The sequence below is a fragment of the Lampris incognitus genome, chromosome 11 (assembly GCF_029633865.1).
Source record: "Lampris incognitus isolate fLamInc1 chromosome 11, fLamInc1.hap2, whole genome shotgun sequence".
NCBI lineage: Eukaryota > Metazoa > Chordata > Actinopteri > Lampriformes > Lampridae > Lampris > Lampris incognitus.
The window spans coordinates 14,029,673-14,048,122 of record NC_079221.1 but is presented as its reverse complement, the minus strand read 5'-3'; the positions used below and the strand labels follow the sequence as shown (position 1 = coordinate 14,048,122).

Genomic DNA, 18,450 nt, shown 5'->3' with positions numbered 1-18,450 from the left:
ATAGCTAAGTCAGATAGCATATCATCATACATATAGCTAAGTCAGATAGCGTATCATCATACATATAGCTAAGTCAGATAGCATATCATCATACATATAGCTAAGTCAGATAGCATATCATCATACATATAGCTAAGTCAGATAGCGTATCATCATACATATAGCTAAGTCAGATAGCGTATCATCATACATATAGCTAAGTCAGATAGCATATCATCATACATATAGCTAAGTCAGATAGCGTATCATCATACATATAGCTAAGTCAGATAGCGTATCATCATACATATAGTTAAGTCAGATAGCGTATCATCAACATGTTATCTTTATTTGAATTTGAAGTACAATGACGAGATGATTGGAGAAGCTACAGTATTGGAAGTCATCAGTGACAGGTTGACAACGGACCGAGACACTCCATTCAAAACAAAAGGAACAAACACATGGTGAACATGAGACACTCTTCCTCTCCTGACTGCAACACAGAAGGTCAAACGTGTGTGTGGTTTTTTTTTTTCTGTTTGTCAAAAACTAAACAAGAAAAACTGCGACATGTCTAAAGAATATACACCGGCGCTTTAGCACCCAACTTGGAAAAGTACTGTCTTCAGTGAAAGTAACAAGCAAATGATTACTTATGAACAGTTATTTTTTTTATTATTATTATTGTTATTATTATTATTATTAGGGTAGCATGAAACACACTTTCTAAAAAAAAAAGAGGAGTTCATCTCCGTGTATTTCAAAGAGGGGATTTGAGCAACGCAGTCACCCGGCGTTTGGTTTGGGGGGGAAATAAAAGGTGTGGCGACGGGCTGTGTTCGGTCTGCCGGGGGCGTCTCCTCAGCAGCCGGCTTACAAAAGGCCTCGGGGGGAGGCGGTGCTTTACAATGCATCTCATGGTAAGAAAATGTACAGTAATATCAAAGGAACGCCACCTCTTGTTAAAAAGATTACAGCACTACCGATGAAAATCTCCGTTGGAAAGTGAAATGTCGGATAATTAGGTTTTCAAAATCGTCTGGGCTCGAGTGAGTCAACCCTAGTATTTGTTCAGCACAATATAGGATTTATTAAATATCATAATTCCAGCACAAACATTTACATGCCTGCATGCTTTCTCACCAAAATGGCAGCTATTTGAAAGGATGATGGCTCAGAAATTGAACAAAAACAAAACTATATGTTTATATAAATGGTGGTATTGTCTGCCTAGTAGCTCTACTGCATACACAATACCTCTTAACTTTATTTACACACACCTTATCAGTCCACCCGTCGTGTGATGGAGTGGTCTTCCTGTCATCATCATCATCATCATCATCGGAGCTCGTATATACAACAATGGTAAAAAGGAAACTTGATTGTATGTTCATCTAATTTAGAAAACATTAAAATCCACCATCAGTCTTCTCTTTTGATCAACACATGGATTCACATTTTTATTTTATTTATTTTTTATTTTTTTTGTCTTTTACACCCTTCATCCGGGTGTCATTTCCATCTTCTTAAAATTCAATTTGAAATACAAAACAAAACTTGAGAGTCGAATTGTTTTTCGAAGCTTTCTCGCTGGCTGAGTTACAGTATAAAAAATCTTCAGTGCTGTGAATATTAATGTGAGTTTTTAGCGACAGCGCGCCGGCGGCACGCTGTTCATTTTACTGTGCTCAATATTTTTATCCTTCAGTTTAGCCAACACCACCGTGTCAAAACTATTTAATTATTGGCATCTGTGAGGAAAAAAAGACTTCTTATTCTACATTCGGACACGACGCGACCCCGGCACGCGGCCGCAGACAGCGCCGGCCGCTCAACTCCTACAAGCAGCTTGGCTTCCACTACTAAATCGGCCCCGGTGAGGCCCTCTGAAATCTTCAAGGGTTTCTCTTTTTTCTTTTTTTTCCTCCAGCTCGCGCTCTTCTTCCTCCCGCCGAATCAGTACATCACGGTGGTTTTCAGGAATAGTCTTCCATCTGCAAGAAACCACACGGAATAGTTAGCGCCCGACACGGGCCTTGAGACGCCGCTCCTTCATCTGTTACTGCATTAGCATGAAATTACAAAGCGGCTTAAGTACACGACCAGACAACGAAACAACACGGGCTGCTGCAGGTGACAGCGGCTCTGATGTGCTCAGTCCTGCTTTATAAAGCATCATCATATGTGAGTGGATGTAAGGCCGTCCTGCTGTCCCGGAACTAGAAATGAAGGATGTTCAGGAGGTTTTTCTTTCTTTTTCCATTTCACAGCTGGGTCAAACAGATAGAAGATTATTGTTGCTATTGCACACAGTGGTATATACAGCATGTGGGTATACAGGCTTGTATAGATTCTTTATATCGGTATGTCTCTACGAATAGGTACATATATTTAAAATGCATGTTCACGCTTTCCACTCGGTATGTGTAATTTAACGGCATACTTCTATCCATTTCAGTCCTCTCGTGGCTGTGTAGTTAAATGTCTTATTTAAATCCGTTTCCATATGACGTAGCAGACCTAATCATTGTTTTGGATCTAACTTCTCTATTTCTACACAAAGGAATCGTGTTGAACTTGTCAGGTATATCTATTTATATACACATGAATTGTACTGACTTATGCAGTACATCTATTTCTACACAGAGGCATTGATTTAACTTATCTATTATATCCACAGTGTTGAACTGATCAGGTAAATCCACACTCACTGAGCGCTTTATTAGGAACACCATAATAATAGTGGGCAGGGCCTCCCTTTGCTCTCAAAACAGCCTCCGTTCTTCCTGGCATGGAGTCCACGAGATGTTGGAAACATTCCTTTGGGATTCTGGTCCATGTTGTCATGACTGCATCGCGCAATTTCCGCAGATTTGTCAGTTGCACACTCAAGCTGTTCTACCACATCCCAAAGGTGTTCGACTGGATTCAGATCCGATGACTGGGAAGGCCACCGACGAACACCGAACTCGTTGTCATGTTCATGAAACCAGTTCGGGACGACTTTTGCTTTGTGACACGGTGCATTATCATGCTGGAAGTAGCCATTAGAAGACGGGTAAATTGTGGCCATGAAGGGATACACATGGTCAGCAGCAATGCTCAAATAGGCTGTGGCATTCAAGCCATGATTGATTGGTATTAACGGGCCCAAAGTGTGCCAAGAAAACATTCCCCACACCATTACACCACTGCCACCAGCCTGGATTGTTGACACAACGCTGGTTGGGTCCATAGTTTCATGCTGTTGGCACCAAATTCTGACCCTACCATCTGTGTGCCTCAGCAGAAATTAAGATTCATCAGACCAGGCTACGTTTTTCCAGCCTTCAATGGTCCAGTTTTAGTGAGCCTGTGCCCACTGCAGCCTCAGCTTTCGGTTCTTGGCTGACAGAAGTGGAACCTGACATGGTCTGCTGTTGTAGCCCATCATGTTGCACATTTTGAGATGCTTTTCTGCTCACCACAATTGTACAGAGTGGTGATGCGAGTTACCAGAGCCCTTCTGTCAGCTCGAACCAGTTATGGCCATTCTCCGTAGACCTCTCTCATCAACAAGGCGTTTCTGTCCACAAAATTGCCTCTCGCTGGATTTTTTTGGTTTTCACACCGTTCTGAGCAAACTCTAGAGACTGTTGGGCCTGAAAATCCCAGAAGTTCAGCAGTTAAAAGAAATACTCAAACCGGTCCGTCTGGCACCAACAATGATGCTGAGATCACTTTTTTCCCCATTCTGATGGTTGATGTGAACATTACCACAGGCTCCTGACCCGTATCACCATGAACTTATACATTGCACTGCTGCCACACAATTGGCTGATTAGATTACTGCATGAATCAGGAGGTGTACAGGTGTTCCTAATAAAGTGCTCAGGGAGTACATGTCCACATAGAGGAATTATATTCAACTTATCTAGTACATTTCTACATAGAGGAATCGTATTCATACACAGGTGTTTCTGTTGGTCTCTTAAGGCCACAGTTCAGATGTTGGTGGGTTTGTTCAGCCTTCTTACAGCTGTGGCCTGACAAAGGAGGTAGTCTCTGTCTCCAAAATGCATTGATATAACAACTTCTCCCCCCCCCCCTTTCTCCCCAGTTGTATCCGGACAATTATCCCTCTCTTCCGAGCCCTCCCGGTCGCTGCTCCACCCCCCTTGCCGATCCGCGGGGAGCTGCAGACTACAACATGCCTCCTCCAATACATGTGGAGTCGCCAGCCGCTTCTTTTCACCTGACAGTGAGGAGTTTCGCCAGGGGGATGCAGCGTGTGGGAGGATCACACTATTCCCCCCAGTTCCCCTTCCCCTCCAAACAGGTTCCCTGACCGACCAGAGGAGGCGCTAGTGCAGCGACCAGGACACATACTCACATCTGGCTTCCCACCCGCAGTCACGGCCAGTGGTGTCTGTAGGGACGCCCGACCAAGCCGGAGGTAACACAGGGATTCGAATCGGCGATCCCAGACTGCTACGCTACCCGGACACCGGCATAACTACTTTTTTTGGAGGGACTGAGCTGCTGTCCTGAAACCTTTTTTTTCCAGTTTTGTTGAAGAAGCATGTGTATATGAGCTGTAAAAGGGGGCCACACTGAAAGGCATCTGAATTTGAAAGTCACAGGACGTCTCCCCTGAAGTGCTGTTTGAACACAGTATTGCACTTGTGACGCTTTAAAAGTAACATCCCACGCGTGGGAATGGAGTGTTGATTGGAAAAGGCAGCCATCCCTCGTTCCTGACGGTTATCCCCACACACCTGCAACCTCAAAATCAGCTTTGTCCATTTCCAGAGAACGCCGGTGTCCGAGTGTTCGCCCGAGCGAGCGGCCGCGGCCTCCGATGCTGAGCTGGTAAAAAGTACCTCTGTCCGGCACAACTCGGAGGACGTCTGATGTTTATTACCCCTGCATTTCCTCCGTCGCAGAACGCTACATTACCGCCTTTTATGCTGCCCACCTCTCTATGGCAGCGCGCCTAAATAATTCAGGGCTAACGAGAAACGCACGCTGAAAGACAAAGCAGTGACAGATTCAGGGGAGGGTGAGGCGTTCACGTTCGGGCTCAGGGCAGACTTAGTTCCAGAGCTGGAGCGATATCGAGGAAACATGACTGGCGAATTTTAAAAAGGTACATCTCATTATAACGTCCTATTCAACATTCAGTTACTAGCTCCCAAGAGAGGGTCGCAGTGTTGATTTTCTTCTTAAAAAAAAAAAGGAAAGAGGAGGTTTTTTTTTTAACCCTTTGACATTGGAATGTTGTTCTTGCTAATTTCTCAATTTGACACACAACCAAATGTAGTCAGCACTTTATCAATGTTTTATCGAATAGTCCACTGCTTTATTCCAGCCTGTGGCTTGCTGGGAGAGCGGAGAGAACAAAGGCTTGGTGTGTGTGTGTGTGTGTGTGTGTGTGTGTGTGTGTGTGTGTGTGTGTGTGTGTGTGTGTGTGTGTGTGTGTGTTGAGAGCTGAAGGTGCAGGGTGGGCTGGGGGTGGGACAAACACACGGGCTAATTATCATGCACTACCGCAGGTCTCTGAGGTATTGCATTCCGGTCGCCGATTTTCAAGCAACACAACAGACTTAAGTGTAAAATTCATTACGGCACAAATTCAATGTTAAAAATTAAAAACAACATCAGAGGAGGGGGGAGGGGTGGTGGTGGTGTTGGGTTCACACACACACACACAGCCCTGTTTGTGTGACTACCATCTCAGTACTGTAGGAGCTGTTTACTGGGGCAGATTGTGTAAAATCCGGCGGTTTGACTGTTAGTGGCGCGGAGGACGCCGGACATGGTGGCATTGTTCTCAGAGGAGATGAAATTATCACGAAAGACAGGACGTCGGCACACAGCCTGGACCGGCAGATCTCGCTAATTCAAATCCGCAGCCCTGAAAATCATTGTGCAATATTCCTGCAAAGGCTGAAACATCTGCTTGACATCCCGCAATAGGAAAAACTCGTGACGTCTGGAAACGTTGTTTTATGAAAGAACGGCTCATTAAAATATGTTAAAACTTCAGTATTTTTATATTCAAATCAAGATGAAAAGTTCATTAAAGAGGATAAATATTTCATTAGATGCTAAATAAAACAAAGGGAATTTTTGGCTTCTTTCAGCATAAAATTCCTTTGAAAGATTAATTAATACATGTAAATTATGCAAATTATGCCCATGCAAATATTTTATGAAGACAATTAAGGGATCCATTAATTACAGTCTTTTTTGCTTCAGTGACATTCATTCATTTAATTTTAATTTCACTTTAACTATTTTGATGTTTAATCTTGCAACAAAGAACTTTATCTCTGTGCACAGGGCGGTGTAAACTTGCCCAACACATCGAGTGGGAAGCGGGCAGGAACCAGAAAAGATACCGGGGAAGATATTCATGTGCGCACCGCTGCCAAAGCAGTATTGGCGAGGTCGCTCGCCTGCCTGTGAAAAAGAAAAGAAGAAGAAGAAGAAAAAAAAGCCGGTTCCCCTTTGGAACCGATTCAAAACACTGCAAAAGCAATTAATAAACACAGACTGTGTTAATATCACAGAATTAGAGAAGTGTGACAAAAGACAAATAGAAATAATTAGTTCTCTAAAATTATGCCCCCATTAATTTCCCCCCCCCTCTCCATTCCCCTCCCTGAGTTTGGAGTTCAGAATACACATTTCTCTTGGCTTTCATGCGAATGATAGGCTTGTTTTTTCCCCTCCCTTTGCTTGTGTAATTTATCAACATCATTTTTAGCCGTTTGAGGTTAATTATACAGCCAGACTTGCAGAGTCGAGCGGAGGAGACATGGGTGGCAGACAAATGCTCCTCTAATTGAACGGAAACACACAGTGTAGGCTGTTATTTGCCCCCCCCCCCCCAACCACCGCCACCCCAATCCCACTCTTCAGGGCAATGATCAGTGGTACAGAGACCACAAAAACTGATACGCGACATGGCGGCATCATATTTCTCCAGCACAGACTTGGAAACAATGGACTCTTTTTTTCCATTTCTGGGGTAAATATCAGTATAAGTTAAAGCTGAAATCTGTGATTTTTCTCCATTACTGAACAGTCATTTCCTCCATGAGTGTGATGGAGTCAGGCTCCATACCACCACCCGTCATCTTCACCATGGTTGGAGACGCTCTCCAGTCTCCGTATACCGCTATTGGGACGTTTTGACCGGGTAGGACGAACACTGGCGCAGCAGCAAACACGTACGTGTTGGAAAAAAGACTGCAACGTGACGCCGACGTGTCCACGGCCACCAATATGACGGGCCAACAGCGTTCCCATACAGTGTGACGCAGAAAGTGGCTGTTTTGACATTGGTCCCATGAGCGGCGGCTTTACTGGGCAGCAGTTTTCAAATGCTGATTATTTATAGAGCTAAATAGAGCCAGGTCTTTTTTTTTTAATATGAAATAATTACCCGGCGACAACCACTGCTGCCATGATCACTGGAAAGTCTGGGCGTGACACCCTTTATAAATGCGCTTCAGTTCCCACCGGCTCTCTGAAGACGCTAATGATTTTCACTCTGCGTGGGGCTATTAGTGCTGGTGCTTTTGAATTGGACTTGTTTTGCAGCGAGGCGTCTCAGTAGCGTCCACCAGCAGCAATACATTATATTCGTTAGCGTGCGCCAATCCACAGCCAATCGGGAAACGCCCACTTCCGTTACAAGCGACGTCGCTGGTCAGCCGACCAATCGTATAACTTCAGTGACGTCGTTGGTCACCGCTAGCTGGAACCGTCGTTGGTCACCTGATAGGGATATTCGTGTTTGGCCGGTCCAGCCAAAAAACCCGCTCCGCTCCACCTACGTGACGCGCCGCCTCCGTGCCTGGTGTATTTCGGGTCGTATTGCGTTACTTGAGATAGTAACTGTAATAATATTACAGAAATCCTATGAGAAACGCATTACATTACTTCGTCACTGCTATAAGTAATGCATTAATGAGACGGGCTACTATTAGACTGTCTGTGAACTGTTTACCGCTGAGCTGACGGCACACCCGCCACAATGGCTGCTACACCTGGTTTGTAGTCCTGCTACACCTGGTTTGTAGTCCCAGAAGATCCAAGTCAACAGGTCTGCTTCTCTCTGTCTCCTACATCCAACTGTATCACAACACTGTTCTACTGGAAGACTGACTGTCCAACATGAACTCCACTTCACCACCACCTATCAGATGGATAAAATAGCGAGACAAATCCCGGACCGCAGCTTTAAAGGTGCTTATCAGTGACACGTTGATTGTCAGAAGTTGCTGGAAAGAGTTGTCGATCTATACCAATTACAAAATGATAGCTCTGCCAGATGCTGAAATTTCTGGCTTTTAAAGGTGGCATCTGGCTGAAATCTTCATTTTGCTAAATAAACCAGCGGAGGACGATCCAATATACTTCCACAAAACTACGAGTCCTCACATGAGTTTCAACTTTTGAATACAGAAGAGCCAGCTTTTGCAACACAACTCTTAAGAATCCAGAAAGCCTTTTCATCTGGCAAAAATATACACCATAAATGTCGCTCCAAAAGTACAATAGATATAATTAACGCTTTTGAGAGGAGGCAAGATAAAAAAACCCAAAGCTGAGCTGGCCATGCTTCGGTGGGACAGGTAAATCATGTTGTCATTAAATATAAAGCCATGTGTGATAAGTTATAGATACTGTACATTGTGTATTAACATAAATATTGTACGGTGTTTTATGTCTTTATGCATGCTGAATAATCCAGGTAAGAAAATCACAGAAGGTTGAATCAGCTCATCTGGACACAACGTTTATGGAGAGAAACGTTTCATCGCTCATCTAAGTGACCTCTTCCATCTCAGCTGACTGCAGGTATCCCCTCCCCTACAGTGGCACAACGACCAAAACCAACAACCAGTTTCATATGCAAATTGCCCTTACCATTAACTAGAGTTACAATGGCCACGTGTACTATTCACAGAGGATTTGGGATGTGGACGACACCTGGGTTGAAATTAAATCTCAGGACGTACCACATTTCAACAACCACATTAACTCTGTGGACAACCACATCAAGTTCACCAGGGAGGATGTGAAAAATGACAGGTTAGCCTTCTTAAACTGTGAAATTGCACTTGGTGATGGGGGACATTTGATTGTTGGTGTTTACCGTAAAACCAACACATACTGATCAGTACTTAAGGTTTGACTCTCATCATCCGCTGGGGCAAAAACTAGGAGTCATCAGTATGATGTACCACTGAGCTGACAACGTCCCCACCGACACAGCGGCCAGGGAAGGGGAGAAATCCCACATTAAACAGGCCCTGGGTAAATTTGGTTATCCTAACTGGGTGTTTGTCAAAGCCAGGAAGACACCCAAACAGTGCACCAGCCAATCGAAGAGAGGAGGAGGACAACAACTGCCTAAGCTTAAACCAGTGGTGATTCCGTATGTGACGGGGGTGTCAGAAAAGCTGAGATGTGCATTTTCCAAACACCATGTCTCAGTTGCTTTGCCACCCCAAAACGGGCTGTGCCAGAAATTGGTGCACCCCAAGGATCGGGTCCCCAGCACAAACAGCAATATAGTGTACGCTGTTAAGTGCCAGATTGCCGTGACTTGTACATTAGGGAAACTAAACAGATGCTGGCCAAGAGGATGGCACAACACAGGAGAGCTAACACGCCAGGCCAGGACTCCACAGTCTACACCCATCTACAGGCCAGTTACCACTTTTTCAAAGATGAGGATGTGCACATCCTTGATAGGGAGGAAGGCTGGTTTGAACGGGGAGTCAAAGAGGCCATCTATGTGATGAGGGAACGACCATCCCTGAACCGGGGGGGGGGGGGGGGGGGCTAAGAGTACATCTGTCACCATCTTACAATGCTGTGATTGAAAACACCCCCAAATCCTCTGTGAATAGTACACATGGCCACTGTAACTCTAGTTAATGGTCACGGCAGTTTGTGCATATGAAACTGGTCGTTGGTTTCGGTCGTTATGCCACTGTAAGGGAGGGGATACCCATAAGGGAGGGGATACCCATAAGGGTGGGGATACCTGTTAGGGTGGGGATACCTGCAGTCAGTTGAGACTGAAGAGGTCACTTAGATGAGTGATGAAACGTTTTCTCAATACACGTCGTGTCCAGATGAACTACTTCACCTTTCTTTGGTGTTTCATGACATGATTACCTCTTCATTTGACATTCTGGCAGGATCTCTGTGTTAGCTAGCTTTGGAAATAGTGAGACGTTATTAGTATTAAGTCTTCACTCGCTCAAAGGTTGGGGAAGGGTTGTCAATGTTGTTGAAATTCCTACCGGCCGCTGACGGTCACTTGAGAAACATTTGACCGATTACGCGTTTAAAGTCTGTTCTGCTGAAGCCTGCATTAAGCAGACATTATGTTATTTTATATTATATATATTATGTGTATGATGTCTCCAGTGTGTCAGGGAGATACTGTTATGATGAAGACAACGGCCAAGTCTCCACATCGCTGTAAAATGTTATAAATGAAAGTGGTTAAATATACTAATTTGGTATGAAATAGGGGGTATAACTGTTCTTTATCTGGAAATTATCGTCGCGTTCAAGCGATGACATGTGCGCTTCCCTTTTTTGGACATCAAACCCTTTCCGGATTCCTCCAGTGACTGAGTGACATCTAATTAAGGAGGAGTCGTCTTTTCCTTTTGCGACAAATTTGCCCGATTCTTTCTTTTTCACCCTTAAATAAAATATCGGTTCAAGTAGAATAATCAAACATTAGGGAGTTAAAAAGGGACCCAACTTATTACCGCACACAAAACGGACATTTTCCACTTTTCAAAGCCTATTAGACGGAGCGTCTCCGCAGATCAATTGGGAGCGCCCCGGCTGATAAGGACAGTTGTGAGGAGGAAGACGCCGGTGATGAGGAGGAGATGTGCGGGTGTTAATGAGGAAGGACCTGGGAAAAAGGTGTCTTTGTGTCTGGGTAAACAGAGATAGCAGGAGCAGTCTGCAGAGGTTATCGCGTGCACCGCCCCTCCTGCTACATGGACGGCACCCGCAGGGCTAAAAAAACAAACAAACAAACAAACCATTAAAAACGCACAAGGCTGATTCATAAAACGGATTGATTTGTTCCTTTTAGTGCTATCAAAGGGGGGATTCCATTGCTTTCTTTTTTTTCTTTCCCGGTTTAATGTCTCATTAACGCTTGGTGAGCGGTAAATACTGTCTCCTTCTGCAATCCCGGGCTTGGGTATGCCGAGCTTGTGTTGTGGAAGAAAGTCCCGGAAAGATCGGTTTGAATCAAAAAGAGAGGCGTTGCCGCCGTTAAAACTCTAGTGGGGGAATAATGTTATGTCTGCGGAAAACCAATGATCTTGACCCAGCGCTGCGGCCCAGATGGCGAGCTGAACGCCTGAACAGCAGGCTCACAAACACTAATGTTCATGTACTGGAGCGGCCTGTGCACGCGTGTGAGCGCACACGCCCAACAGAGAGAAGAGAGGGTAAGCGTATGTGCATGTGTATACGCAGTGGGTGATATATGTACTCTTTGCGTGTGTGTTTGTGTGTGTGTGTGTGTGTGAGAGACATGTGTGTATAAGAGAGAAGAGAGGGTAAGTGGATGTGTATACGCAATGGGTGATGTATGTACTGTGTGTGTGTGCGTGTGTGTGCGTGTGAAGGAGAGAGAAGGGAGAGATTTATTGTCTCATCTGAGATCCTGTACCTTGTATTGTCCTTTCAGCATCTGTTCTTCCAGTGCTGCGGTCGCTCTCCATCTCAGGGGTCAGAGAGTCTGAGAGAAGAGAGGGATCACCGCTGTTAAACATCCCTGACATCGACCCTTCACAACACCAGTCGCACAGCATTGATCATTCAAAACAAGGCGAGATGCCTTTTTCACTGGGCCCCGGTCGTTTGTAATGAGCGGCGTGCTTCGGATAAACAAGTTTCTTCTTGTGTACTCCCAAACCACCTTGTAATTCAGTGTACATGCGGAGGTGTCCTGTTGTCATGTGCTGTTACATCTCCTCTGCTGCCGACTTACACACACTCACCATGTAAAGAAACTACGCAGTGATACCGCTATAATACCCGCTGGTGCAAAAGGTACACAGGTTATTTGTTACTGTTGAAGTTAATGGTGATGTTAAGGTCTCTGCATACAAAATGAGTGTATCTGAAAATGAAATGGCTTTTTTTTATTTATTTACTATAGAACACAAAAATAGAACATGGGGTGTTTTTTCCATTCGAGATAAAAGGAAAAAAAAGGAAAGAAAAAGTACAAAAACCATACTTGCATAAACAAATTTAAACAGAAGGACGTTTTGGGGAAATATACAATTTCCACATCTCCCAAATTTCCTCAGATTTAGTTTCCTGAAGCCTCACGGAGAAGGTGATTCTTTCCATCACAAAAATGTCATGAATCAGATCATACCAGTCCTCTGTAGACGGGGTGTCTGGCTTAAGCCTTTTCTTTGTAATTGCTTTTCTAGCAGCTACACTCAATATTCCACATAAGTAATTTGTTATGAATGTTTGTGGGTGTTGCATGTAATACACGAAAGAGGATTTCATCCCAGTTAAAAGTGCTTTTTGTCCCAGATATAGTCACTAATTGTATATAAATCTTATACCAAAAGTTATTTACTTTTGGGCAGGCCCAAAACAAGTGGTAGTGAAGGAATTTAACTGAGAGAGATGTCTATTATTTTTCCCTTCCTTAGTCATTCACTCCTTCTTTCTTTTCAAAATCCTTTCTCCAGACACCATACCTAACCCTCCACACTGGAGGCTGTCTTCCGTGGTTTTCCTCAGTGACACCTGCAGTAAAAGGTGGTGAGATGAGTGTTGTTTGAGCTCCATTCAAAATGAAGTGGAGTCACCTGCAGCTTGGGTTACTTCTGTTTCAGTCTGACAATGGCTAGTCTTATTTTGAATGGATGAAGTTAACATTCAACTTTATGAGCATTTCTAAAAACGTCTTGTGGTGATTTACAACAAATAGTTTTGACTTGCGGTGGCAGAAGTCTTAAGGATCGAGCTGTTAAAGAACAAATGTAAGAAAAGAGATGTTTGAAAATGTTATGCTAAAATAAGTGTGACATGTTTTCTCCATTAAACACTAGAACGACCAAGCCGGTCATTTTGACCGTTCTGTGAAGAAAAGAAAAAAAGATACAGACCTGCTGCTCTCTGAATGCCCCTAAAATTGCATATATTTGCATTTAAAATGAGTTTAGGCTCCAGCATCCCCACGACCCCAAGAGCAGGATAAGCGGTTTGGATAATGGATGGATGGATGCACCAAAAAAAATAAAAATAAAAAAAAATTATGATAAGATCTACCTAAAACGACCATGAGCGGTCAAAATGACAGCACATAATTTGTGCGTGATCGTGCGCATCATGTCACTATTTATGACGTGTGTTGGTCGCGTCATTTCTTTTGTGAAGTTCATTGCTCTGTCTTAGAAACACATTAGCGTCCTCCAGTGCAGAGTAATAGTCTAAACTTGATTTTCATTATTTACAACATTTCTGGTTACAGACGCCGTTTCAGACGCACCATGACCACCACCGAGACTTTGCAGTATTTACAGGCGTTGGACAGCAGCCATTTTAAATTGTTGAAAAATAGTATTAAAGTTGTTAAAATGTTAATTTTGGTGTCAGTCGTTTCTTAACAGACATACTAACATATGCAGTGCATTAATATCTCACTTGGGTATTTATCTTGACAGAATATAGAGTTTAAAAACCGTGGCGGTCATTTTGACCGCCCATGGTCGTTCTAGTAGTTTTTAAGTTCTGGTTGTTGTTTGGGACTGTTTCAATCAGTGGCGGCTGGTGCTATTTTTTTTTTGGGGTGGGGGTGGGGGGGCGCAATTTACCTTGGCGCAGCACACCTGACAGCTGCTTTAATGTCCACACAGTCACAGAGTTATTAAGAAGGACAATGTAGCCTATAGGTTTTATCAGGGTTCGTAGACGGTGGATGATTGACAGTCGAGACGAGGCGTGGTGGTGGGTGTGAACATGATTGACAGCCACGAGAATTGTCCAATCACATTAGATCAAAAAACATTAAAACAACACCAATTCGGGGTGCACAGAACTGCGCCCCCTGGTGAATCTGAAGAAACCAATCAGACAGGAGCCTCAGGTCACCTGCTCGCCACAAGTTTGAGGGCTTACATAAGGTATAGTGTGGCCGGCGCCCCTCACCCAGGAAGTATATGGATTCAGACAGAAATCAACCAAACACCATTTGGAACCAATATTTCTTGGCTGCTGACAGACTGAAAAACACTTTTATCTCATAATTATTTGCATTACACAACTAAATTATATCTAACATGTTTAAGTAGATTGATATTTGAAGGGGGCGGTGCCCCGGTTCCCTGTACTGGCCAGCCGCCACTGGTTTCAATGGTTATTTTCATCTCTTTTTTTACATTTCACATTTTATAGGCCTTGTTACGTTTGTTAAGATTAGCAATATGTGTTTTCCGTTTTGTTTTTCAGGTAATATTTTCACTTTTTCAATTCTGCTATTCAAGTTCGACCATGTCTCTCTGAAGTTTAAATTGTTTAAAAATAGTATTATAGTTGTTAAAATGTTAATTTTTGTGTCAGTTACTTTCTTAACAGACAAACTAACATTTGCAATGCATTAATATCTCAGCTGGGTATTAATCTTGACAGAATATAGAGTTTAAAAACCGGCAGTTTTATGGTCGTTTTAGGTAGGAGTGAAATCCCGGTCGGAGAAAAAATAGCAGAATAGGAAGAAACCTCAGGGAGAGCAACGGAGGAGGGACCTCTCTCCCAAGATGGACAACGTGGAATGGATGCTGTGTTTACAGAATAAAACACAATCTACAGAATAACAACAAACACGTGATTTTAGATGTGTTTTTTTTTTCTTCAGCAATGGACCACACGTATTTTGCGGCAACCCCTACCATCAACAAGCCATCGCCGAAGATAAAAACATCCACCTGAAATCCTGTGTTGATTTGTATCATGGCTGGTAGCGAGCGTCACTTCCTGTGTGTGAGTAAAGGATCGGGTCTCGTTGGCTACGTTGGCTGGTGTTGTGACAACACTGGCCGGGCTTGTCTCACCAGACCATCTGCAGTGAAGTTAAGTGGTGTATTGAAACACCAGAGTCCTCAATTTGTTGTGTACACACTCCAGATCTTAATAAATTAATAAAAAACGCGTCCGTAATAAGTAATTTGTATTAATCTCCTTCAGTAAATGCAGACACGTGGAAACAGTGTTAAGTAGTAAATCAGGACAGGTAGTAAGTGATAAAGCTGTGTTTTTTACTCATATGCATCACAGTTACAGTGGACTAATGAATATATAATAAAAGAAGTCCGCTGGTGGCAGGGCCTCTTCCTATGGGGCCCCGTTCTTGTGGAATAACCTGCCTGCTGCCGTCAGACCATCAGAGTCTGTTGATTCCTTTAAATCCAAACTTAAAACTCATCTTTTTTGCCTTAAACTACAATTAGTTGCCTTTTAGCTGAATACTTCACAACCTGTACTGCATGGTGGGTCGGTTTCTGTCTCAGTGAACTTACCGAGCACTGTTCTGCCGACCAGATTAGAGATTACTGACTATTGCAAACTGTTCTCTTCTCTCACGTGTCTTTTCTCTCTCTCTGAATGATGTCTTCTCCTTTCTCTTCTCCGGTGTATGTGAATGGTGTGATGTGAGTCTCCCTTGTGTGCACGTGCAGTCTGTCCTCCTCCCAGGTCTCCATGGTGACAGTGGTCGTCACCTGGACACTGCTTGGCATCCTCCTCATCACTTTTTCTTTTTATTTATCTTATAAATCCATATAATTGTGTTATCCTGTTTTAATGTTATATCCTCCTCCCACTCAGATGTGTGACTAATGTTTTGTTTTTGTTTTTTAAACATGGTGATGGTGGTCACGTGGCTCAGGTCCTGGGCTGTTCTGATGGCGTTTGGACACTTCTTGGCATCCTCATCATCATATTCTTCATATATTCTATAATTCCATTATAATTCTATTATCCTTTTTCAATGTTGTGTTATGTAAATTGTGTAAACGCAACATCCATTGCGCGTTGTCTGTCTTGGGAGAGAGATCCCTCCTCTGCTGCTCTCCCTGAGGTTTGTTCCTATTTTTTCTCCCTGTTAAGGATTTTTTTAGAGAGTTGTTTCTTATCCGATCCGGGGGTCTGAGGACAGGATATTGTGTTGCTGTAAAGCCCCCTGAGACAAATTTGTACTTTGTGATAATGGGCTAAACAAATAAAACTGACTTGACTTGACTTGAATTAATAGATAAACTCCACTGCTGGAAACTGAGACACATGGCGGTGTTGCAATGAAGCAAAAAATATTGTTGTTGGCCGAAATGACCATGGACACAATCAGTCACTGAATATTGTGGAAAGTTTCAGTGTCGTGAAAGCTTCGGTTGGAAATGGTTTTACTGACCGTTGAGCGACCGCATGCTGTCGGAGGGAGATGGCTGCTTCAGGGTTTGCTCAGCCTGTTCTCTTCTCTTGGACTCGTACTCCAACGCCTCCTGGAGTTTCCTCTTGGCTTTTTTCTCCTTCTTCAGGCGTTTCTGGATGATTGCTGAGGAGAGGGCAGGAGAAAGGGCTTACATGAGGGTACAGTTTCAGTTGCTAAGCTCAAAGGTAATTAATTAGAAAGCGAGCAGATTTTGGTGTTCACTGTGGTTCAGAAACCACTATGCTGGGCGTCCGGGTAGCGTGGCGGTCTATTCTGTAGCCTACCAACACGAGGATCGCTAGTTCAAATCCCTACGTTACCTCCGACTTGGTCGGGCGTCCCTACAGACACAATTGGCCGTGTCTGTGGGTGGGAAGCTGGATGTGGGCATGTGTCCTGGTCGCTGCGCTAGCGCCTCCTCTGGTCGGTCGGGGGCACCTGTTCAGGGGGGAGGGGGAACTGGGGGGAATAGCGTGATCCTACATCCCCCTGGTGAAACTCCTCCCTGTCAGGTGAAAAGAAGCGACCGGCGACTCCACATGTATGGGAGGAGGCATGTGGTAGTCTGCAGCCCTCCCCGGATCGGCAGAGGAGGTGGGGCAGCGACCGGGACGGCTCGGAAGAGTGGGGTAATTGGACAGGTACCATTGGGGAGAAAAAGGCCCCCCCCCCCCCAAAAAAAGAAACCGTTACGCTAACGGGCATGGATAAATTCAATATGTTGGACTTTCCCCTTTAATAAACATAACGGCAAAATCGACTTCAATGAAACATAAATATTGGTTAACAACGATCTTTACACACAAAAAAAAAACACAAAAGTGAGCAAATACTGAGTGCTACGAAGCAAACTGCTGGAGGGAGCAGAGCACGGTTCAGTATTTTTCAGGAATTCTTCTCATTAAATATAAACACCGCATAAAAAAATAGGTGGCTGATGCATAGAACATGAGACAGCTAAGCAAAGATGATTTTCGCCCCGCTTTTGTTCGCAGGGCGCTGGAGTCGTTACTGCGAAACGTAAACGTGTGTTCCTGATTATTACATCTGACTGAGTGCCGGGAAACAGTGTTAAGTGGCTCGCTGTGGGCTGTGCCAGAGACACACACAGCAGCCCACGTCAGCGTTTTAACAGGGGGCCGAGGAAACACATGAACACGCCGTTTAAGTTTGGATGTCCCCCGCCCCCCCCAATTAGAAATACACACAGTATATTGAAACGCAATTACACTGACACACTCAGAGCCCACATAAAATACCACTGTGTGTGTGTGTGTGTGTGTGTGTGTGTGTGTGTGTGTGTGTGTGTGTGTGTGTGTAACAAATCCATAGATGCACACACCACATACACTGACCCCCCCCCCCCCCGGCGTGCCAGGCAGTGGTCCAGCGGTACCTCTGTTCTTCTGTTCCATGGCGAGTTGTTTTTCCAGCGTCTCCCGGAGCTCCCGCTCCCTGAACAGCTCCATCTTCAGCTCCGTCTTCTCCAACTGCACCTGCTTCTCCTGGGCCCGTGCATTGTCAATTGCCACTTTCAGCAGGCCCTGCTCATGCACAAGCACACACACACACACACACACACACACACACACACACACACACACGAAAACAAACACATGCATGCATGTGTGCGCACACATATGCATTGTCATGCATGCATAAGCATGTCAAGAGTACACATGCAAATGCACATGGATGCGTACACACACACACACACACACACACACACGCGCACGTTTAAAGAAACAGACATGTGCATGGGCACAACCAAGAAAGCCAAATGTGAGTATGCACACATACATGTTGTCATAAATGCATACATATGCACATCAGGAGTACATATGCAAATGCATGCATGGACACACAAATACACACACACACACACACACACAGAGCAGAAAACAGAGAGGGGAGGGAGAAGAGAGAGAGAGAGAGAAATTAGCTATTTAGGTGGCAGCAAGCCACAC

At 44.2% G+C, this 18,450-nt stretch overlaps 1 protein-coding gene across 3 annotated transcripts in view; it reads right to left on the bottom strand.

Annotated features, from left to right (window-relative positions):
* Nucleotides 1–330: 330 nt before the first annotated feature.
* Nucleotides 331–18,450, bottom strand: part of dachd (dachshund d) — a 152,296-nt gene continuing 134,176 nt past the window's right edge. For all 3 annotated transcript variants that reach the window (XM_056289223.1, XM_056289222.1, XM_056289224.1), the window contains 4 exons: nt 17,880–18,027; nt 16,463–16,606; nt 11,699–11,767; nt 331–1,976 (listed from right to left, as the gene is read on the bottom strand). In XM_056289223.1, coding sequence (XP_056145198.1) covers nt 1,939–1,976; nt 11,699–11,767; nt 16,463–16,606; nt 17,880–18,027 — 399 coding nt within the window. In that variant the 3' untranslated portion in view covers nt 331–1,938. The remainder of the gene's footprint in view (nt 1,977–11,698; nt 11,768–16,462; nt 16,607–17,879; nt 18,028–18,450) is intronic.